Source organism: Hippoglossus stenolepis, chromosome 18 (assembly GCF_022539355.2).
Source record: "Hippoglossus stenolepis isolate QCI-W04-F060 chromosome 18, HSTE1.2, whole genome shotgun sequence".
Lineage (NCBI taxonomy): Eukaryota > Metazoa > Chordata > Actinopteri > Pleuronectiformes > Pleuronectidae > Hippoglossus > Hippoglossus stenolepis.
Window position 1 is genome coordinate 17,119,368 of NC_061500.1, and position 21,523 is coordinate 17,140,890.

Here is a 21,523-nt window from a genome sequence, read left to right on the forward strand (position 1 = left end):
CATGTGTTTATTTCACTACTATTTTCACATTTCCTTCTGTGTATATTACATGCGTTGCCAACTAGTAATATTTGAACTGACCTTATGCAAAGAAAATGAAAAGTCAGGCTGTTAAGCAGAAGATGCACTTAAATTTAATTCATGCATTATTTAACGATTTCTCTTGGTCGACCCCCATATATTCTTATTTCTACTGTTGCTTATGAGCGGCTGCGAGCGACACAGTCAGACATCAGTCCGCTTTCCAGCGGTATGGAAAAACAATCGTTGTTGTTGTCTGCACTTGTTGAGTTTGGAAAACACGACAAAAAAACAATAGGGCACCGGGGAGAATAAAGTTTCCAAACAAAGATCTTTACGTATTTATTACTTTTTTTAAACTATTAGCTTTGCTGTTATAACACACTAAATTTGGAACTAATAAAGGATTATCTTGTCTTATCTAAAATGATAAAGTGACGACAAGATTCTTCGTCATTTGCCAATAAAATTGTGTAAAAGTAAAAAGAATCAACAGACTTTTCAGAAGTGACAATAACCTGAAGCCACTTTATCTCAGCGCTGCTACAGGTTTGTACTGTGTTGATTTCTTCAGGCCTTTTTTGTATTTTTAAGTAAAATGTCATTGTAACAGTTGGCAAACATGCCAGCCTTGTTGTTGTTTGTTTATACTTTCTCAGTTTGCATTTAGAAATGCACTTCACTTATCAGGATAAGTGTCCAGTTCAAACCTGCTGCCGTTGATCCAGGAGGGTTAGGGGCTGTGTTGCAATAAAAGGCTCAAGGACCAATCAGAGATAAATGTTTCTGTGCGGATAGTTCAGACTGGATCAGACAGACGCTTCCAGGTCTCGACCACACAACACGATTCACAAACCAATAAATGCAAACATCAGAACAGATCTGTCAATCTGCACTATTGCATTCATTTATTAATGTGCAAGCACTTCGAACCATACTGCATGTATTTTGGATGGTATCTATTATATTTTTTATCAATGTGACTGAATATATATATAAACAAATATTAAATTGACTGACTTGAAATGTACATGTTACTGTCTATGGTGGTCTCATTGTTTTGTTTTGGTTGTTTTTTCTTTGTAGAAATGTGTGGTTTGATGGGCTGATGGATTCTGATACAAATAAATAAACCAAATTAAAACAATGGCCCGAAACTGTTTGTTGGGATGGATTGTTGTGAAAGTTGGTGCAAAGATTGGTGATCCTGCAACTTGTCATCTACAGCTGTCAGGGGGCTATGTGCGTGTGTGTGTGCGTGTGAACTACATTTGGGTGCGGTGGCACAGCAAGTGTTAATTTGGTTGAGGGTTGCTCTGGGTAAAGTTTCGTCCCGACTTGGTTGTCGACGTATGGGCGACTGGGCGTGTCACCGCGGCTGCGTGCAGACGCAGAGGAGGGATAGTCGTGTCTGCAGGGCACTGCCGTGTTGTTTATGCGTTGAGCTGCACATATATCGTTTTTTTAATATATTTTTTTCTATAATCATGTCTCGAATATTAAACCTGCTGAGGGTTCAGCTGCGGAGAGATGTGTCCGCGTGTCGTGGGACGGCTCGGGTTCCTCTGAGGACCATCAGCTGCACGACAAGAAAACACGCTGAAAGGTGAGATTCTTAGACAGTTTATACATGGAAGTGAATCACATCGTGTGTAGAATTTACATTTAAAACGTTCTAGTGAAGACTATTAAACTCATATATTGGTTTAAAGTAGAAATACAACTCTCCAGTGTTGTGGTTTCATGCGTAAAGTTGCACAGCTGGTTGAGTCCTGCAGCTGAGCTGTGTGACAGATTATTGTTTATATAGTTATTATAGATACTGACAGTCAATGTAAGTCACCTCATATGTTCATGGTGACTTCAGTCTGTGGTTGCAGGATTGCACAATGTTATGCACTCGTGTGTATTCACCTATCTCCTTTAAAGCTGCACCCATTAGTCCATTAGTTGATTAGTCACCTCACAGAAAATTGATTGGCAAATATTTGGTAAACTAAACTTTATTTGAGCAAAAATGCCAAATATTTACAGGTTTCTAGTTTCCTAAATATGATTTTACGCTTTTCTTTTCCAGACTTGAGTGAGTATCTATTGGTTTTTGACTTTTGGGTCAATAACAGCCATTAATCTCCTAATCGCTGCCCCCCCCCCCCCCTCTTTCTTTCCTTCCTCCAGTGATGAGCCCTTGGTGTTGGGGAAGCGGTGGAAGGACACAGCGGACACCGTCATCATCGGTGGTGGATGTGTCGGGGTCAGCTTGGCTTATCACCTGGCCAAAGGTGGCGTGAAGGACGTGGTGCTGCTGGAGAAGTCTGAGCTGACGGCTGGATCCACCTGGCACGCTGTATGTCTACCACAGTCTGCGTGTCTTTATCCTATGGCATATGCACCATGCTGGTCTCAAGTGTCCCCAGGTTCATGAATGTGGAGGTGGACAAAGTTTGTAAAGGACAAAATAATCCGTTTTAATGTGGAAGACCCAGATAGGTCTTTGTCCCATAGTGACTTCACAGCAGCATATGTTGCTACACTCCCTGCTTCCAATACATTTCTAGTTAGGCCTGCAACTCATGATTACAATCATTATTTATCCTAATTGATTTCTTGATCCATATGTTGATTCGTAAAATATCAGAAAATAGAGAAAAATGCAGCTTGCAATTGCAGTTTGCCAAAGCCCAAGTTTATGGCATTCAAAGACCGGAACTAATAGTTTTTTCATTTTCTATTAATCCTCGATTCATTTATTATTCACAATTATTTGAAGAACATTTATTAGACTGCTTGTATGCAATCATTTGCAGAGCCAAAAGAGATTTGATTTACTACAATTTATTACAAAGAAAAGCTGGAACTAGAGAATATTAAAACAGTTTAATAATTAATTTCCTCCTGATCAATAAATCAACCAATTGCTGCAGCTCTCCAGGCAAAAAGCAACTTCTCACAAGTTAGAGGCTGGAACGATGGCGCAGCCACAAGTGGCAACACAAAGTTCTTTCGTATTGAGGCCTTTTCTTGATAATTATAAATTAGTCTGTTAGTCTGACATGTGACTAGTAAGAATAATATCTCGAGTGACGGCTGAGCTTTTAAAGAAACTAGAAAATGGTTCTTCCTCAGCAGCCTCGTTTAGTGAGGGTGTTTACCAGCACTTCTGTTTGTGTCATTCAGTCGTAGCATCTGTCACGTTATAGGTTTTCAAGGCATTCGAGGTCTTGGCCCACTTACCCCTCCACGCTGTCGCGCATTCACTTACATGCACTTCACTGTAACGGCATTAACATGTTTGACTTCGCAGAAGTATTTGGTTACCCTCTACTTCTGCGAAATCTATCCCAGCATAGACTGGTTGAAAGGCGAGTTGCCAGGTTGATATTCACTCCGAGGTTTTTTTTCTGGGCTGTTGGAGAGAGACGCACCACGAGTCAACACACACAAACATGCTCTTTATAGTATAAGACACTATAACTATAACAACACTATTAACACTATAACACAACATGAATAAGATTTAAAGATACTTTCCATTAAAAATCTCAATGAAGATGATCCAGTAAAAATAATTTCATTCACAGCATTTCGTCAGTAAATAGCTGCATAGAATGGACGCTGCTATAATGAATATTTATTCTTTATTGTTATTGCATTGAATGACTTTGTGCATGTAAGAGTTCTCACTATGAAGATGTTTAGCCCCTTTTAGCTCAATGTTTTGGTTTTTGGTCCACGACCTTACTGTTCTCGGCTGTAGCTGTGCTGCTGCTTTTACTTAGGAAGCTTTTAATACTTTCACTGTGCAGAATTAAGCAGATAAAGAGCCAGATATTGTTTCCTTTAGTGGTAGAAATCAAAAACGGAGCTAAAAGCACAGTGAATATTGGACTTACACTCATCAGGTGGACACACACATGACTCCAAGGTGATAACAATGATGCCCTGTATTTGCTTTATGTGTAAAAGACCTGTATCATCCATCAGGGATAATTGTGGGTTTTGTTTTCCAGGCTGGTTTGACAACATATTACCACCCTGGCATCAACCTCAAGAACGTCCACTCTGACAGCATTAAGTTATACGAGACTCTGGAGGCTGAAACTGGACAGGTGAGTTGCTGTGCTCGTCTTCCGTAACTGTGATGAGATGTGTGTTTGTGCATGTCATTCATATTGTGTCTCTGTGCAGGCGGTGGGCTTTCACCAGCCCGGCAGTGTCCGTATCGCTTCCACAGCAGCCCGGGTGGATGAGATGAGGTACCAGATGACCCGCACGCACTGGCATGTGACGGAACAGTACTTCATCGGACCGGAGAAAGTCCACGAACTTTTCCCTTTGCTCAACATTGACAAGGTCTGTATGGACCACAGCAACATTACTAATGCATCCCCATAAATTAATGATAGATTGGGAGTGAAATGCCCTCGATCAATTGATCAATAATGAGAGCACAGCTCGTCGTTGATCGGATCAACGTCTGTAACTTTAAGCTAACTTTGACTCTTTCTTTTTTTTTTTTTCAATAATAATACTTTTCCTTCAGACTATTTTCAGCAGCGGATTAATACACATTTGTTACTTCAGTGTAGGAAGTCACGATATATTTATCGCAAGTCATATCGTCATCGCGATATTAAACAACGTTATCGCATATCGTAAGTGTTTTCCTTATATCGTGCAGCCCTCCTTCAGTGATATATAGACCTATACTCAGTGCTCAAAGATTACAGGTGGGTGAAGAATTGCAAACTTATTCCAGTGCAGAAAACTCGTTGAACTCGTTTTTGTGTTTGATGTTTTATGTAGATTCTGTTCTGTATATTTTCAGGTATTGGCAGGTTTGTACACCCCAGGAGACGGCCACATTGACCCTTACTCTCTGACTATGGCTCTGGCGGCTGGGGCTCGTATGTACGGCGCCCAGATCTACAACCCAGCCCCGGTAACTGCCCTCACTCCAACCGCTGATGGCAAGTGGGACGTCCAGACTCCTCATGGAACGATCCGCGCCAACCGCATTGTCAATGCTTCAGGTTAGAGTTCAAACATGTTTTTTTTCCAAATGTGCATCTTGTGTGTTTTTTTTCCCTCAAATCAGAGAAAATTGGAAAAGTCATATTTTTTTTCAGAAATATGGATATTGTTGATGTTTATACTTCATCTCTGGTGCAGTTTCAGCTTGAAACAGGATTTTCCAGTCATACTAATGAACCCCTGCTTTCCTTTTGGTTAGTACTGAGGTTTTTCAGAACCACAAAGCCTCAGTACCCCCGACCCACCGATGCAGCTGCAGCCTGTTGAACTCTCTTTACTTTACTTATGTAACAAAACTCTTTTTTTCATAATTAACACTATAACACGTGTGAATGACTAAATGATTATTCCAGTTCAAGTTGGGAAAAGCTGTATATTAATTAGTTCAAGAAAAATAAAAACCCTGAGGCTGCAGACCCCCCAGGTATCTTCTAGTCAGCAGTCTAAAAATAAGATAACTTAACTGTAGCTCAATAATCAAGATCTGAATGGAATCGTAGATTTGGTGAATCATTACACCCCCGCTATCTGTACATAACTGTACATTATTTGAAGAAAAAAGGAGGTTCTGCTCTATGCACCTTATCTTGTTGTTAGACCTGTTGTTATACAAACTCTGCAGCAGGAGACCTTTGCCCACACAGACCACTGCTGGCACAGTTCAGGGAGAAGAGTCTCGGCTTGAACTGGGTCATACCAGTTCAGGGGGGGATTTTCCTGCTGTCGCTTGTTTATCTGGTGAGGTTCAGGAAATCACTTTAGTCTCTTGGCCTGGTCTGTAGAGGTTATTGTGTAACATATCTCAGTGTACTGGATGTGTCATGCATCACCTTTCTTTTGGCACTGCATTCATTTACATATGAACCAACAAACAATATAGATAGACAGATAGATAATATAATGTAAAAATTACAATAAAATAAAAAGCTGCGACGAGAGACCGAAGACTGAACTATAGTTACTTATTATTTAAAATACTATGATTCATTTACTGAGATACACTGTGAAGTAGTGCCAGTCAAGTAATGCTAAAAACTTTACAAATTACAAATATCCTTGAATATTAAACGGCATTGACTATAATATTTAAATAAATTTACACCATGTAAATGCAGGTATATCTTGAGGGTCTGAAGTGCAAAACAAAACCAGACAGAGTTCAAAGCATAAGCTAGTATTCATATGAAATCCACTGAATAATGTGTGATTTTTATCCCTTCATCCCTCCAACGTATCCTTTAAGAGTCACAGGGAGCTGGAGCCAATCATAGCCGACTGTGTGAGTGACGGGGTACAGCCTGGACAGGTTGCTACTGTATCGTAGGGTTCGCTTCACTATATAGAGACAAACAACCATTCATGCAAAAATTTATGCCCACAGGCAATTTAAAGTCTCAAATTAGTCTAACCTCAATCTTCAGGTCTTTGGACTGTGGGATGATTCTTGAGTCCCTGAAGAAAACCCAGGCAGACATGGGGAGAACATGTAAACTCCAGACGGAAAGACCAACCAAAAAACATGCTTTCCATAGAGCGACAGTGCTTACCACTGCATCACTCATCTCATTTTTATATATATATAAGTTTTTCGCTAATGCCATTGCAATTTCCTTGTGTTGTTGTTGTTTGCAGCAGTACAGAGACAATAGAAAATCTTGAATCTTGAATGATTTACAGCAGTTAAATAAGTAAGATAAGAGATAACGGCAAGAGTTCCAGACCTATAAGTGACTTTAAACAGGTAAAGGGTCAACTATGCACAGTGTCTGTAGGTCTTGAAGTCTTTTTATTTTGTTATGTATGGTGTTGACTTTTTGCTTGGCAAATCTCCAGTACCACTGTCCCAGACTTATGTTATCTACGATTCGTTTGCCTGATTTTGTTTCATTAAGATCCATGAATTAGTCCTTGGGAAATTTGACAAAATGTCAAAAAGCAGCCTCCTTAAAATGTTAAAAACCTTTGTCCAGATTTGTGCCAAAAATGTGTTCTTTCTTGGCCCATGTCCCATCCTTCCACCAAGTTTAATGGGAAACCATCCAATAGTTTATGCATAATTCTGCTGACACACAAACATATAAATAGAAAAACCAAAGGGACAGGGGAGAAAAACAGAATCTCCTTGGTGGAAGTAAATGTTGCTACACTCACAAGCACTATACTGTAAATGGCATCAAACATCTCATGCATATCTTCTCGCTCCGTATTTTCTCCCGAATGTGCACATTCTGTTCTCTGGTTGGAGCCAGTTTATGTTGTGGGGCCCAGCTGGCCCTTTGCCTTCGTTGTGACCGTCGGCCAATCCAAGTAGACCAGCAGTTCAGATTTCATCCAATCTTTAGGCAGCAGCACATGCACTCCTCCCGAAGGCCGGGTTTATCTCTTTTGCCGCTGCGCTGAGGCTTTATGTGCAGCGACGGACACGTCAAACTAATGTCCATGGGTTTGCAGTTAGATTTCAGTTCTTTAAGTTTGTCTGCATGCTCTAGTCTCACTGTAAGCTAAGTTGTGTGTGTTAAATGGCTTTTGCAAGTTGCGCTCCAAACTCAGGGTCGCCGTGTGGAGTTTGGGAGTGCCGACTCCGATGCAACAACAGATGCATTGTGAGCTGCAGCCGTAAATCAGCTAGTTAAAAAATTAAGCCTTAATCATCCCACATAACAAAGCAGACATTTCCCGAGAAACAACTGTGGCCTCAATGTATTGTGCTCACATACTGTTGAAAACCCACAGGCAGCTTTTTTGCTGAGCTTGCATAACACCAAGCATCTTTCGTTAAACTTTTCCTCCCCTCCTTTTTCTTCTCCTTTTTTATTCATTCAAAATGCTCTCAGTTTCAACCAGAGACTCCCCCATTTTTTTATTCCAGTCAATGAATCTCCTTCCCCCATATAATATTACCACAACCTCATACTATGGGCTGTTCTCCCCTGACCAGTGAGCCTAAATCAAATTCAAAGGTCATGTTCCTTGGAATGTGACCCCCCCCCCACTCCAATAAGATCAGTTTCCTCAGATCAGCTTTGGGACCAACAAGAGGAGAGCAGTGCTTTGAGCATTGTATAAACAGGAGCCTGCACTTTTTCCAATTATATAATTTCTAAGTATATGCATTAATTTTGGCAACTTTTTCTTCTTTATATTTGTATATTTGTTCCTTTTATCCAAATTTGTTAAACATATTCATCCCTTTTGAATAGTTTTAACTGTTTATTCATTACTTTAAACAATCTGGATCATGTCTGCATTATGTTAAGCAAACTATTTCAAGTTCTCTGCTTGCTTACTAACTACTGGTCACCAAATTCTGATTGTTTATCATAAATATAGATTCATAAATAGAGTTTAAGAGCATGGACGGCTGATGTAGACACAGCAGAGCTTCAAAGTTTGTTGTGTGTTGTTGAGCTTGTTGACTCCGTGTGTGGAACCTGCAGTGAATCGGCCCAGTGTGCAGGCGCCTGGTAAACAGGCCCCGCACCTACCTAAACTGCCTGCATTTATCAGCATGTTGTGTTTATGCACCCCCGCCCCATCATTTACCTCCAGATAAAGTTCACATATGGAGCCAGTACAGAATTTAAAATAGAAGCTGCATTGTTTTTGTTTGCAGACTTGCATGCACTTGAGATCAAGATTAACACAAGTCGCAGTGTAAACTTTAAAAACGAAGCTGGATTTGTGGAGCACCGTTGATAAGTGTCCCTCTTGCAACACACAGCTGAAGATAGCAGCTGAGACGGACAGGTCCACATGCCCCAGCTGTCCCTGGTCACAGAAGCTGAGTTGGCACAAGGTCCACATTGATTTTTGTTGAGGTCACAACTCCCGCTTCAAAACACACACAGGGTATTTGTTTTGTGGCTGTTTGAGTCTATGAACCAGGTTGCATAAAACCTTTTTCCAATGGCAAAACATTAGATTCTACGGTTCATTAATAACATAAGTTTTAAGTCCCAAACTTTTACTCTTTTTCTCAGTAGCTTTGTTCTAGGTTGATGTAGCTGTTTTTTCAGGAAAAAAAAAAACAGAACATCTCTAATAAACCCACACAGGCTTCCTGCCCTGTATCGAACAGCAGACAAGACAAACTCAGCAACTGAACACAGAGGAACATAGTGGAGACCAAAACAGAGCAAAGATGGTAGTAAAAAACATGATCCAAATGTTTTGTTTGACAATGAATTGTGTTTAAAAAGTAAAGTATAAATTAATAAATAATAACAACAAAAAGTAAATGTATTGTTCTGATATTCTGGTCCATATTTCAGTCAGCTGACTTTTATTTCAGCCTGATATTGAAATGCTGCAACAATATTAAAGAGGAACTCTGCGAAATGAAAACTTGCTATTGTTACATAATGTAAAAACCCAGGGGTTAAATGCTGTGTAACTCAATAATATCCTGTTTGCTCACAAACAGCCCTCTGGAAGTAAATCAAATCTTGGCAGTTCTCCTTGATGCTGTGGCTTTGGGCAGTTTATCAGATCCGCTTGAGCTCCTGTGACGAACCTGGACATTTGGTTGCAATTTATCTAGGCCTTTTCCGCCCATGTGTACCTCTTTACCTTCTGTGTCCCATCCTGTAAGGACAAGCAGGTTAATACAGCAGATTCCTGTGGTGATTAGAAATAAAAAAGTTCTTCCCTTAAAATACTTTGAATCCTCCTGGGGGTGACACTAAATCATTGCTTTTTTCCCTCATTCACACGTGTCCACACTTTTCTGTGAGTGTTTGCGCATCTGTCTCTGCTCTCGGTGTCTATTTTTGTTCCTGGAATGTGTCTGAAATGTGTTGATATTTATTTTAACGTGATGGTAACATGCTCTGTCCTGTACAATTTTTTTTTATCTGGTTATTAAAAACCTGGACATTTAACAACCCCTGATCATATCAAGCCATGCAGATGTTTTTTGGTTTAAGGTTGCGAGTTTGCAGTCTCATTGGGAATCAATGGAGCAGAAATGGTATTTTTGTGAAGTCTGGATACTCCACCAAAGTCCCAGTGACAGAAATGCTGCTCAAATAATTTCAATGCAAAATGTTGACACCATATTTTTGCAGCATTTGTTGTAGTGCAGGGTTATTGGGGATTTTTGCAAATGACCTGCACTTTCAACTGTTCGCATGATATCTAAAAAGACAATGAAGGCCTGATGGAAAGTCTCAGCAGACGACTGTGTGTACATGGCTGAAATGAAGCAGTCTATAGTATTTTGTCGTGTCCTCTGGGTCAGAAGAAAATGCTACAATAAGTGCACTGGGTTCACAAGGAACAGTGCCTGAATTCACATTAATACCAAATGGTATAAGAGGGGTGTCGCAGGAGGTGGGACTTGGAAACACTATCCATTCATCGCTTTTTGTGCATCCCCTATAGATCCAATAAAACATAGAGGCAGCTGGAGAACATACTGTACCAGCCCCCTGCAGATTTTCCACGGTATTTGTACCGTGGAAAAAGCAGCTATAAAGGAATCGTTTGACTTTTAAGCTGAGAGTTAAAAGAGAACAGCAGCACCAATCTCATGTCTGTTTGACTAAGTTCACATATGCAGGCCCAAGTTTCACCCCATACGTGACCACAGATCTGATTGTTTAATTACAGTGTGAACAGAACAAATCGAAAAACGAATCTGATCTTTTCAAATCAGATTTGAGCCACTTTCATATGTGGTTATGAATCAGATACAGATCAGTTTTGTTTTTTTAATGCGACCTCACTCTGAACAGCCATGTGACCAGTAACAGAATTCAATGCCACTTTCACATTTGAAGTACTTCTCGTGACACGTCTGTACAAGCAAAACTTGAGGGGTCGTATCGTAAACATTTTGAAAGCATATCAAGAGAAAAATTATAACGTAAACGCTCCATGTTTATCACCATCTTCTTCTCCTTGTTTACTTCCATACACGGCGTGCTGCGTGGTCACATCAGGGCCATGACCAGTTCACATTGTCTGATACTGGCTCCATTTTAAAAGATAATGCGAACAGCTAAAAGTATCAGATCTAGAAAAAAGCTAGCACGGTTCTGTTTGAAGCAAAGAATTGCTATAATATGACACTATGTTTTCAGTACGGACCAACCAGCAAGGCATGAAACAGACTTGTGAGCTTTAGATGTGCTGCAGGCAGGTTTGGTCTTTGTATATGACCAGGCCAGATCTGGTCTCTTTGCTAAGCTCAGCTGTTATCTGGCTCCAGCTTCACACTCAAAGGGCACATATTGATCTTCTTATCTAACTCTTACCAAGATGGAGAACAAGTGTATTTTCCCAAATTTCTAACTATTCCTTTAATTGCCACAGAATAAACATGAGGCTTTTGTTGCTGATTAGCTACGTGTTGATGCAACAGTCGAATGAAAAGGCTCAGATTTGAGCAACTCGTGTACACTCTTGAACATAAGCCTACGCATCACCAAGAGTGAACTAATTTGGTAAATTGAAAGAAAACCTACGTTCAGTTAAAACTACATCAAGTAATGTATGCATCGTGTTAAATTGTTTAATCTCTGTTGGTCACCAGGTTTCTGGGCCAGGGAAGTGGGACAGTTGATTGGTTTTGATCACCCAACCATCCCAGTGCATCACCAGTACATAGTGACAGCAACAGTACCGGAGGTGAAGGCTCTAAAGAAGGAGCTGCCTGTCATCAGGGACCTGGAGGGCTCTTACTACCTGCGTCAGGAAAGAGACGGCCTGCTGTTTGGCCCCTATGAAAAGATGGAGAAGATGGTGCTGCAGGACTCCTGGGTCAGAGATGGTGTGCCTCCAGGTCTGTCCTCCGCAAAGCTTTGTCCGTACATTCAAGAACTACAAGAACATTTCTTGGAGATTACATGTAATGTTTCTTTCCACCATGTGTCCCCTCTGGCTGCCACAGGCTTCGGTAAGGAGTTGTTTGAGTCGGACCTTGACAGGATAATGGAGCACGTGGAGATGGCCATGGAGATGGTCCCAGTGCTGCAGAAAGCTGACATTATCAACATCGTGTCGGGACCAATCACATACACTCCTGACCTGCTGCCCATGGTGGGACCACACCACGGAGTTCCCAACTACTGGACTGCCATTGGCTTTGGGTATGTGTGGATGATAGCAGCTGGTAAACACCAGTATTTATGTGGAGTGCAGTGTTTTGTCATACTCGTCCACTTTAGCAAACACCTACAGCGATGTCAACTTCAAGTCCTGTACTTTCTGAAAGACACCTTACTGAAAGTGATATTAATGTATATAAATGTTATACTAGCTCGCCGTTTTATAAATACCTGCATGTTTGTACACTTTATCTGCTGTTTTGTTGACGCTTGTCAGATCTTTGGTCAATTGTCAATTAATTTAGTTAATCAGTTTATTCCAATATCAGATAACTGACAGAAACAGAAAGTTCCTAAACATACCATGCTTCTTAACAGCAGCATTGCTTCAGGTCAACAGGCTAAATTACCATCTGAGATAGAGATATTTGGTCAGAGGAGGAAACAGTTTTATAATCTACATTGTGTGATTCTGCAGATGCATGCTAAGACTTTAAATTGAAAGTGTTATTTGATCACCTGTACATATGTCATAGCTTTTGTTGTCAAAAGTTAACTTTTATTTAGTTGTAGAAAACCAAGTGGGCCAAAACTTTTTCAACATAGTTTTTTGTTGAAGACCACTAGAGATAACCAATTCATGTGTTCAGGTATGGAGTCATCCATGCTGGTGGTATAGGTAAGTTCCTGAGCGACTGGATCAGGAATGGAGAGCCTCCCTATGACCTGATTGAATGCGACCCTAACCGCTACGGCAATTGGGCAGATGTGCCTTTCATGTGTGCCAAAGCCCGAGAGTCCTATGGCTTCAACAATGTTGGTAAGTCGAATATAATGGAGAGGTTTCTGGGGAAACACTTCTCCTTTTGACTTCCAATGAACTCCTTGCACTCTGTCGATGCCTCCAGTTGGTTACCCCAAGGAGGAGCGCTTCGCTGGCCGGCCAACCAGCCGAAAAAGCGGCGTTTACGATCTGCTGAAGGACAATGGATCTATGGGCTTTCACGCTGGCTGGGAACAACCTCACTGGTTCTACAAACCTGGAGACGACACCGCATACAAGTAATGCTTCTTTGTCAAATCTCTCTTTGATTGACCTGCTGCATCTACAGTATCTCAGACCTGACCAACATTTCCATAAGTAAACATTTGAACAGGATTTTTTAGCTTTTGTTGCATAACTGATTTCATTTTAATTGCTGACTGCTGTGGCTGTCCTCCAGCCGCATCGCCAGTCCCTGCTCTAGATCCACACCACATCCACCTCTGCATTTCAAAATACCCTATCATAACTGTTTTGAAAGAAGGATGATATACTGATGGCGCTTGCATACCAACGCATAAAAAAAGAAGCAACAATTGTGTGTAAATGATGGTGGCGTGAAGGAAGGCATGCCAGAATAAACGTTAGGGGACACAATGTTCTCGGTGAAGATAGGAGTTATGCAGGAGAACAAAAACACATGCTCTCGCACAGAGTTCCCTCCCAGCTCTTTCAGTTGGACACAAATCATCCAACAGACTACACCGACTCCAAACTGCGAGACAAGAGAACCATTCATATACAGAAATACCACTTTGAAAGAACAGAGCAGCTGATCAACATTCAACATCGTCAGATCTGAGTCTGTAAATATGAACCATGAAATTCTTTGAAAAAACACACGGTCAAAGATCGTGTGAGATCTAGTCTACCAAACCTCGGGTGTCGAATTCAGACGGCCTTCTCGGTGGCTGCATACTTGGCTCATCTGTGACACAGAGATGTGTCTTTGTACAGACATGAAGGCAACAGTCATAATCCTGCCATGCAATGCACTTTCCCCAGTTATGACTATATTGTATTATAAGGCACACTTGTGGTATTTATGGTGTGGTTGAGTTGAATCATCTAAACAACTGATTGCCATGAAATGTGGGTCAGAGATTCAGGCTCCACAGAGAATGAATCATAACTTTGTTGAGCCCTTAACAAAGCATCAAGTGCAAAGCTCGGGTAAAAAGTTCAATTTGTCCAACACTTTGCATCATGATGATCAAAAAGCTCAAAAACAGGGACAGCGTTAATACATTAATCCGCCTCAGGTAAACTTTGTTATACATTGCTGTTGCTCAGGAGGTAGCCGCTTGCCAAAGTGTCCTATAGAGCTACTGTATATAAATGTTAAGCAATAGCTTCATAATTCTGTCTCTCTGTTAGAACAATGTTCATTCATTATTACACCCATATGCTAGTTTTGTATGGTGCAGTCTAATATAAATCTGCCAATTACAGTTGTGGGAACAAAGAGTTGCTATTCGTGTATTAAATAATGGATCCAGATGTAAGGCAGCTCTTCACATTGTGCTTGTGCTCAGGCCCAGTTTCCGTCGCACCAACTGGTTCGGACCAGTTGGCAGAGAGTGCAAGCTGGTGATGGAGAAGGTGGGAGTGATCGACCTGACTCCTTTTGCCAAGTTCATCGTGAAGGGGAAGGACTCGCACAAGCTGCTGGACCGCCTCTTTGCTAACACCATGCCCAAGGTAGAGTCAGTTTAAAAAGTGGCAGTTGTTAACTTGCTGTAGCTGTGAATGCTGCGTGAGAGGTTGACAGATTTGGGGATGCATTATTAAAAAACTCTCGACTTGCTTCTCTCTGACTCTGTGTGTTTTGACCTGTGTGTTTTCAGGTGGGCCAGACTAATGTGAGCCACATGTTGACACCCACTGGGCGGGTCTTTGCTGAGGTCACCATCACGCAGCTGGCACCAGGAGAGTTCTTGCTCATCACTGGCTCGGGGTCAGAGCTCCACGACCTCAGGTGAAATGCATCACGACACATGCACAATAATGCTCAAGTTTTCTTTTTTCCGGGGGCCAGAGCAAGAAGCGGTTTACGTCAGCGAATCAGAAACCAGCTGGTAACTGTAGCATAGGATTTAGCAGCTTAAGAGCCAGATATTTCCCTCAGGAGTCGGTAGAGACCAAAATTGAGCTATAATACTGGGCTTAGAATTGTCAAGTGGACACAAACACGACTCCAAGTGAATGGTGATGCAACTGGTAGAGGTGGAAATAAGCTGCAGTTTGGTGAGACGTTCATGATAGGTAAAATAAAAATTTAACAATACAATAGTTATATGTTTTGACCACCGGTTTTAATTTGCTTTGCATTAGTTTGGCATGACAGCAAGGAGAAACCAATCAACATTGTTGTCTTTAGTTTTTTCCGGCCTCCTTTTTTATCATGGATTTTAATGTAGACAGCCTTTTTCATTTGACTTTGAATGAAGCATTGTCCCTGTCATGTCCTTTGATAGCTGTTTGTTAACTTTATCCAAGCAACTCATTCAGCATATCTGCATGTTTCCACCTGTAATGAAACTTCAAATTAACCTTTTTCATCACTGCGACTGTGTTCCCATGAACTAGGGACACAGGCTCAAGTTTGTCCATGACTCTCAGAAAGTTAACATCTGTCATGAGAATTAGTTTGTCCTTCGTAGTTGCTTTTTTTTTGTATTTATGAATTGTCTTGCGGGCTGGATCAAATTGTCTTGTGGGTCATGCACAGCCTGGAGGCCGGACATTTTCCCCTCCCCTGATTTATCGTCTTATGCATTAAAATGCCACAGGTTCGTTTTTCATACAATGAAAAAAAGCATGCTGCTCAACATGTACACAGTGTACAGTCACGTCATTTGGCACAACCAGTGTACAGGAGTACAGTTACATACAGTACAGTTTAAACAAAGGACAACAGTCTTCTGAAAAATTCCCTTTAAACTGTAATTAAAGTTTTTCCTCTCAATTTGCATGAGCCATAACACATTAACTTACAGAGTTAATGTGTTATGGCTCTTTTTTGTCAATTTAATTATTTATTTCTTAAACATTTTTTGATTTATATATGAAAATACAGATCTGACACAGTGAAATAATCTTGAGTAAGATTCTTTCTCAAGTAATAATACTATAGAAAGTTAGAGACAGTAATGTAAACAAAGGAAGCAATTAAAAGAACATTCCCAGTATTCCCTGATAGTCTGTTAACTACTACCCTGTGCCCTCTGGAACACAGGAGTTTAAGCCACTCTGTACATTTTGGTTTATGTGGGCTCTTCCAGTTATATAAAATAAGCAGAGTTTCTACAATGAAACCCGTTATTATGACCTAACCTCTGCTTTAAGAAACCCTGTTGGCATTGACTGATTCAATCCCAACACACACAGTTGTTGCAGAAATGTGTCCACTTCCTTCGTACATTCCCTTACACATATTCTCCTGTGCTAAGCCCGTTGAAAAAAAGTTGAAGTTTGTAAAAGATTTTTAAAATTGGATAAACTTACTTTGTGCATAAAATCATTGTTTCTTCCATTTTGATGCATCTTAGCAAAGCTGCACACGCACAATAGTAGACACAACATTTCAGTAGTCAGTGTCCCTGCACAAAAAAAAAAGAGTACATGCTGCTGGCAGCAAATGCTCCTCAGTTCTCAGACTCTCATACCAACACACACACAGACACACACAGACCATATTTGAGCCTCAATCTGTGCAGAATGAAACTCTCTCACAGTCTGTGTTTCGCTGCGGAAACTTTAGACCACTCAGCAGCTGTTAACACAACGCCTCTCCATTTGCTCCAATCGGTAGGGAGCATATTAAATCATTCATCTCCTTTCCTTCTCTGTAACCAACACTCCCCAGCATGAGGGAGGCAAGGACAGTTTCATGCTGTGTAGCGTCCTCTAGTGGTGATGCGACAAGACTACAAATGAGGAGTACAGGGAAGTCACTACAGTTCCTTTTCCACGAGAGGCAGTTTAACGGTTTGACTCTGACACCAACACTTTGCTGGTCCAGAAGAAAGAGACGCTTACGTCAGGGGCTGGGGGCGGGTCTATCATGACTAACAAGACCAAAACATTTTTGACCACATGAAAAATGTGTGTAATCTGCAAAAACGGTATGCTATAAAGATGCTTAATATTAATAATATCTTTGCTATGCTATGCTTTTAAGGTGGATAGAGACAGAAGCTACAGATGGTGGATTCAACGTGGACATCAGCAACGTAACAGACGATATTGGCGTGCTGGGCATTGCGGGACCAAGCTCGCGCAAAGTTCTTCAGAAACTGACGGATGAGGATATGAGCGACGCAGGATTTAAATTTCTCCAATGCAAGTTAATCACGCTGGCTGGCATCCCTGTCCGGGCCATCAGGATCTCCTACACCGGTACAGAGCACTCCCTGTTTCTTCTAAATCATTCTTTTGTCAGCCCAGTTCGAAACAAAATTGAAAAATTTCAGTTAATCAGCTCCTCAGACCAGTTTAGTTGAGTCCCAAAAAAAAGCAACACAAGAACAGCAGCATACGAAAACACACAAAGAAAATATGTTGTACAAACACAAACAGTGGGGTAATGTACTCCAGCATAATATAGCGGATATAGATGATACTCAATGACTCAAACAGCACAGCAGTGTCCTGTACACTTTAGTCGGCTCACCAGCCACTACTTAACATTTACAGGACTGAGCTTTGGCTCCAGATCAAGTCCCCTCTTTTCTTATTGTCTCATGCTAGAGAAGAAGTGGTTCATATTCCGACCATCCAGCAAGCACTTCTGACAGAGTGTACGAGCCCCTTCAGATATTCGCTTCCACGGATGTATTCACACTGCCAGAAATGTGGGCAGACAATAAAAGCTGTGAGAATTCAAAAAGTATAATTTGCTCTTTTGGCTCTCAAAAAACTCGGTTTTAGGTGTGATGTATTTCTACAAATTCACGTTGAAATGAGTGACAATCGAATGTAAAGTAAAAAAAGAGAGCTGTAACACACGAAAAACTCAGCTACAGATTTAGTCAGGGAGTAGTCTGACCAACAGCCGCTAATACTCTCCATCCAGGATGCTTGAGTTTCATTCGTTTGCGATTTATACATTTTTACCAGGAGGGATGACTGCAGTTGGTGCTGCTGAAGGTCAATCTGACTGTCGGAGATGGTCCGTGTGTTTGTTTGGGAGAAAAAAACATGTCTCCTTGGTTTCAATTTTTTTTGTCATTCTGGTAGCTACTGTGTGTATCTACTCTCACCTCCCCCTGTTTTGCTCTGCGTCCCACCAATGCAAATTTTGCAGACGCAGCCGGTTTTAACTTTTAAAGATAAACCTGTGATTTAGTTAGCAGCACTATCTCTAGGATTCTCATTTGGACACACAAATTATCTATGTGCACACGCAGCCCTTTCTCTCAGAGGTGATGGGGGGTGGCTGAGAGAGGATGACAGTATTGTCAGGTTTTCAAGGGGAACACATTTTCTGTCATTGTGGTTAACTGAGGATGTCGTCCCCTCTCATCCCCCCACAAATCACCTACTGCATATGGTGATACTGTATGTCCCTGTGTGTGTGTTTAGGTGAACTCGGCTGGGAGCTGTACATTGACCAGAAGAGCATGGCAGCTGTGTACCAGGCCATGATGGAAGCAGGGAAAGACGATGGCATCGACAACTTCGGCACCTACGCCATGTCCTCCCTCAGACTGGAGAAAGGCTTCAGGGGCTGGGGAGCTGAGGCAGGCACACACACACGCACACGCGCACGCACGCGCCTGCACACACACACACACCTGGTTCTTCGGTTTGGGTGGCTGTGGCTGAGGGGTAGAGCGGTCATCCTCCAACCAGAAGGTCGGCGGCTCAATCCCAGTCTTCCCCATATGCATGCTGAAGTGTCCTTGGGCAAGATACTGAACCCTGAATGGCCCCTCATAGAAGAAAAGTGCTGCCCATAGATGCACTCTATGAATGTGTGTGTGACTGGGTGAATGGCATAACTGCACTGTAAAGAGCTTGAAGTGATCATCAAGACTAGAAAAGTGCGACATAAATACAGAGCATTTACCACATTTTTGCTAACTTGTCGATCTTTTCAGATGAACTGTGATACCAATCCTCTGGAGGCTGGGCTAGATTATTTCATCAAACTGAAAAAGGTAACCATCTGTCTTGGTTTCAGTTGTGTGTGACGTCAGGGATAGAGATGTCGGTTGCTCTGTCCTCCCCGACCCTATGGTCCAGACTAAAATACTGTACATCTACTTGTGGAGGAATTGCTCCAGAATCTGCCAGGGATATAGATAATACAGAACTATAATAGATTGTCATAATATTAGGCCACGTTTGGAAGGGAAACAAATATGAGCAAATATCATAGGAAAAAAATTAAAAGCTCACTATATATATTGATAAAGTTAGGCCTGTTTCTTTATCATTTACTTCATTATTTGTCTAATTGCCATGTGAGGGGGTTGTCCTAGATTTATTCTCTTCAGAGAGACAAAAAGGGGGACATGCTCCACAAAGGTTCACTGGAGCATCAGAAATGTTTCAAGATTCGACTTTTTGGGGTTTGAGCATGGCTGTAGACTCTTTGACCCTGTCCACACCTGGTATTAAGATCCATCCTGAGTGATCCGATCACAAGTGGACAAACATAATTTAGTCTTTATGAACGAATGTGTTTATTAGCATATATAGGAGGGATATATATATATATATATTAGCTTTCTGTGATTTTAAAAGCTATTGTATTTCGTTGTCTTTAATGTTTAGAATTCTTCATGTTGAGCACTTTGTAATGACTGTTTTGAAAGATGCTATATAAATAAAGTTATTATACTTATATATTATTATTCTTGTTTCAATTTAATGTGAACTGTTTGTCTCTGTGTGTGTCCAGCCTGCCGACTTCATCGGCAAAGCAGCTCTTCAGGAAATCAAAGCCAAAGGCCTGAAGAGGAAGTTGTCCTACATCACACTGGACACGGATAACATCGACCCCGAGGGCAACGAGACCGTCTGGCACAATGGCAAGGTAAGCAACAGCGACCAGCCTCTTGAAGTCTGCTGCTGAACACTTCCTGTTTCACGTGGTTAGTTTGAGGTTGCTGACCGTGTCCCTCGTGTTTCTCATCAGGTGGTCGGCAACACGACGTCCGGAGCCTACAGCTACAGCAGCCAGCAGAGCCTGGCGTTTGCCTACCTGCCTCCGGAGCTGTGCTCTGTGGGTCAGAAGGTAGAGGTGGAACTCCTGGGGAGGAAATACCCCGCCATGGTCATCCAGGAGCCGCTAGTCCTCACCGAGCCCACACGGACCCGGCTGCAGAAGAAAGCAAAGGGCAAAGCATAAGCACGGACTGTCCTAAAAACAGTTTGTCAGCAGCTACAGATGAACGATCCTACTGTGAATTATATATGAGGGTCTGACATGATGATGTGTAAAGCTTTCATTGGGAGAAATCATGTGCAATCCATGTACTGATATGTTCAGCGGTCGCTTCAGGAAGCACAGTCACATCATTGAGCAGTTCCTCTTCCTGTGCTCTTTCCTGTTGATCAAGTGAGACTGTTTAGTCATCTTCAGAGTGTGTATCTGAGAGAGAACAACTGTCGACTAATGCAATAGCACCACCGTGTCTTAAAATGTGGGAGGAGTAAATTACTTTTTGTAATTGAATGATGAGTTGTTAATGTTTTTTGTGAAAAACGCTTGATTTTTGCAAAAAAAAACGAACAGAAAGGGTCAAATGAAATCAGCTTGTTTTGTTTATTTCAAAGTTCCAAACGATGCCGCTGCAGTTTTCATGGTCATGAGAACACTCTGACAAAGAATAACAACATGTAGAGAAAAGCTGTTTTAAACACCAATAACAAAAAGAAACAGAATGTTTGCAAACTTGTACAAAGATTGTTTTATAAATCTGTTTTTTTTATTACTTGTATGTAATTAAATTGGTGTACATCAATACCGTGATAATTAAAAAAGCAATTTACTCTGTCTTGTAATGAGGTTTTTCCTTGTTTGAAATCGCCAAGCAATCAAATAAAACAGAAACGACAGCAAAAATCAATTAAAAGCAAAACCACATGAAGAAAACTCAAACCCCAAACAAAAGCAACTCAAAAACCAAATAGCAAAAAAAGAACAAACAACCAATTAACAAAACCAAATGAAAACCATCCCAGTGGGTGTGTTGTATATGCCACAATCAGGCAGTGCTAACTTTGTAATATTGTGATAATGCCTTGTGAACATTCATGCACAGACTCTGCCTAAACACGCATAAAGTAAAATGTTTATGGATGTTTTAATGGGACACTTTCGCAGAAAGCTATGAAGAAAAACAGATGTAATTTATATTATTTTGCGAAGGGTGAGCCTGAGTTATAATCCTATCAAGTTTGGAAAATATCTGTCTGTGCCTTGTTGAGTTATTTTGTACACACACAAGCATATTGCGTAGCGATCCTTATTAGGACTTTGCGTTGACTTATTTTCTTTATGTACCTAACCAAAACCTTATCCCTTAAATTAACCATAACCAGTTCATGCCTAACGTTAACTTTAACCTAGTTTAGCCTCAAT

At 41.2% G+C, this 21,523-nt stretch overlaps 1 protein-coding gene across 1 annotated transcript; it reads left to right on the plus strand.

Annotated features, from left to right (window-relative positions):
• The first annotated feature begins 1,379 nt into the window (after positions 1-1,379).
• Positions 1,380-20,935, plus strand: dmgdh (dimethylglycine dehydrogenase). Its single transcript, XM_035141546.2, has 16 exons — positions 1,380-1,627; positions 2,200-2,368; positions 4,032-4,130; positions 4,210-4,374; positions 4,850-5,054; positions 11,591-11,839; positions 11,948-12,146; positions 12,755-12,924; positions 13,013-13,166; positions 14,463-14,628; positions 14,775-14,905; positions 17,111-17,328; positions 18,514-18,671; positions 19,032-19,091; positions 19,838-19,972; positions 20,075-20,935. Exons 1-16 carry the CDS (start codon positions 1,509-1,511, stop codon positions 20,285-20,287), a joined length of 2,610 nt encoding a protein of 869 aa, XP_034997437.1. The 5' UTR covers positions 1,380-1,508; the 3' UTR covers positions 20,288-20,935.
• The last annotated feature ends 588 nt before the right edge of the window (positions 20,936-21,523 follow it).

What these genes read in the sequence shown, in the direction of transcription:
- dmgdh (XM_035141546.2), top strand. Translation starts at nt 1,509, where the DNA reads ATGTCTCGAATATTAAACCTGCTGAGGGTTCAGCTGCGGAGAGATGTG. An exon ending in CCGCATTGTCAATGCTTCAG is followed by an intron (nt 5,055 to 11,590) that starts GTTAGAGTTCAA and finishes GTTGGTCACCAG; the next exon opens with GTTTCTGGGCCAGGGAAGTG. An exon ending in TCAGAGCTCCACGACCTCAG is followed by an intron (nt 14,906 to 17,110) that starts GTGAAATGCATC and finishes TATGCTTTTAAG; the next exon opens with GTGGATAGAGACAGAAGCTA.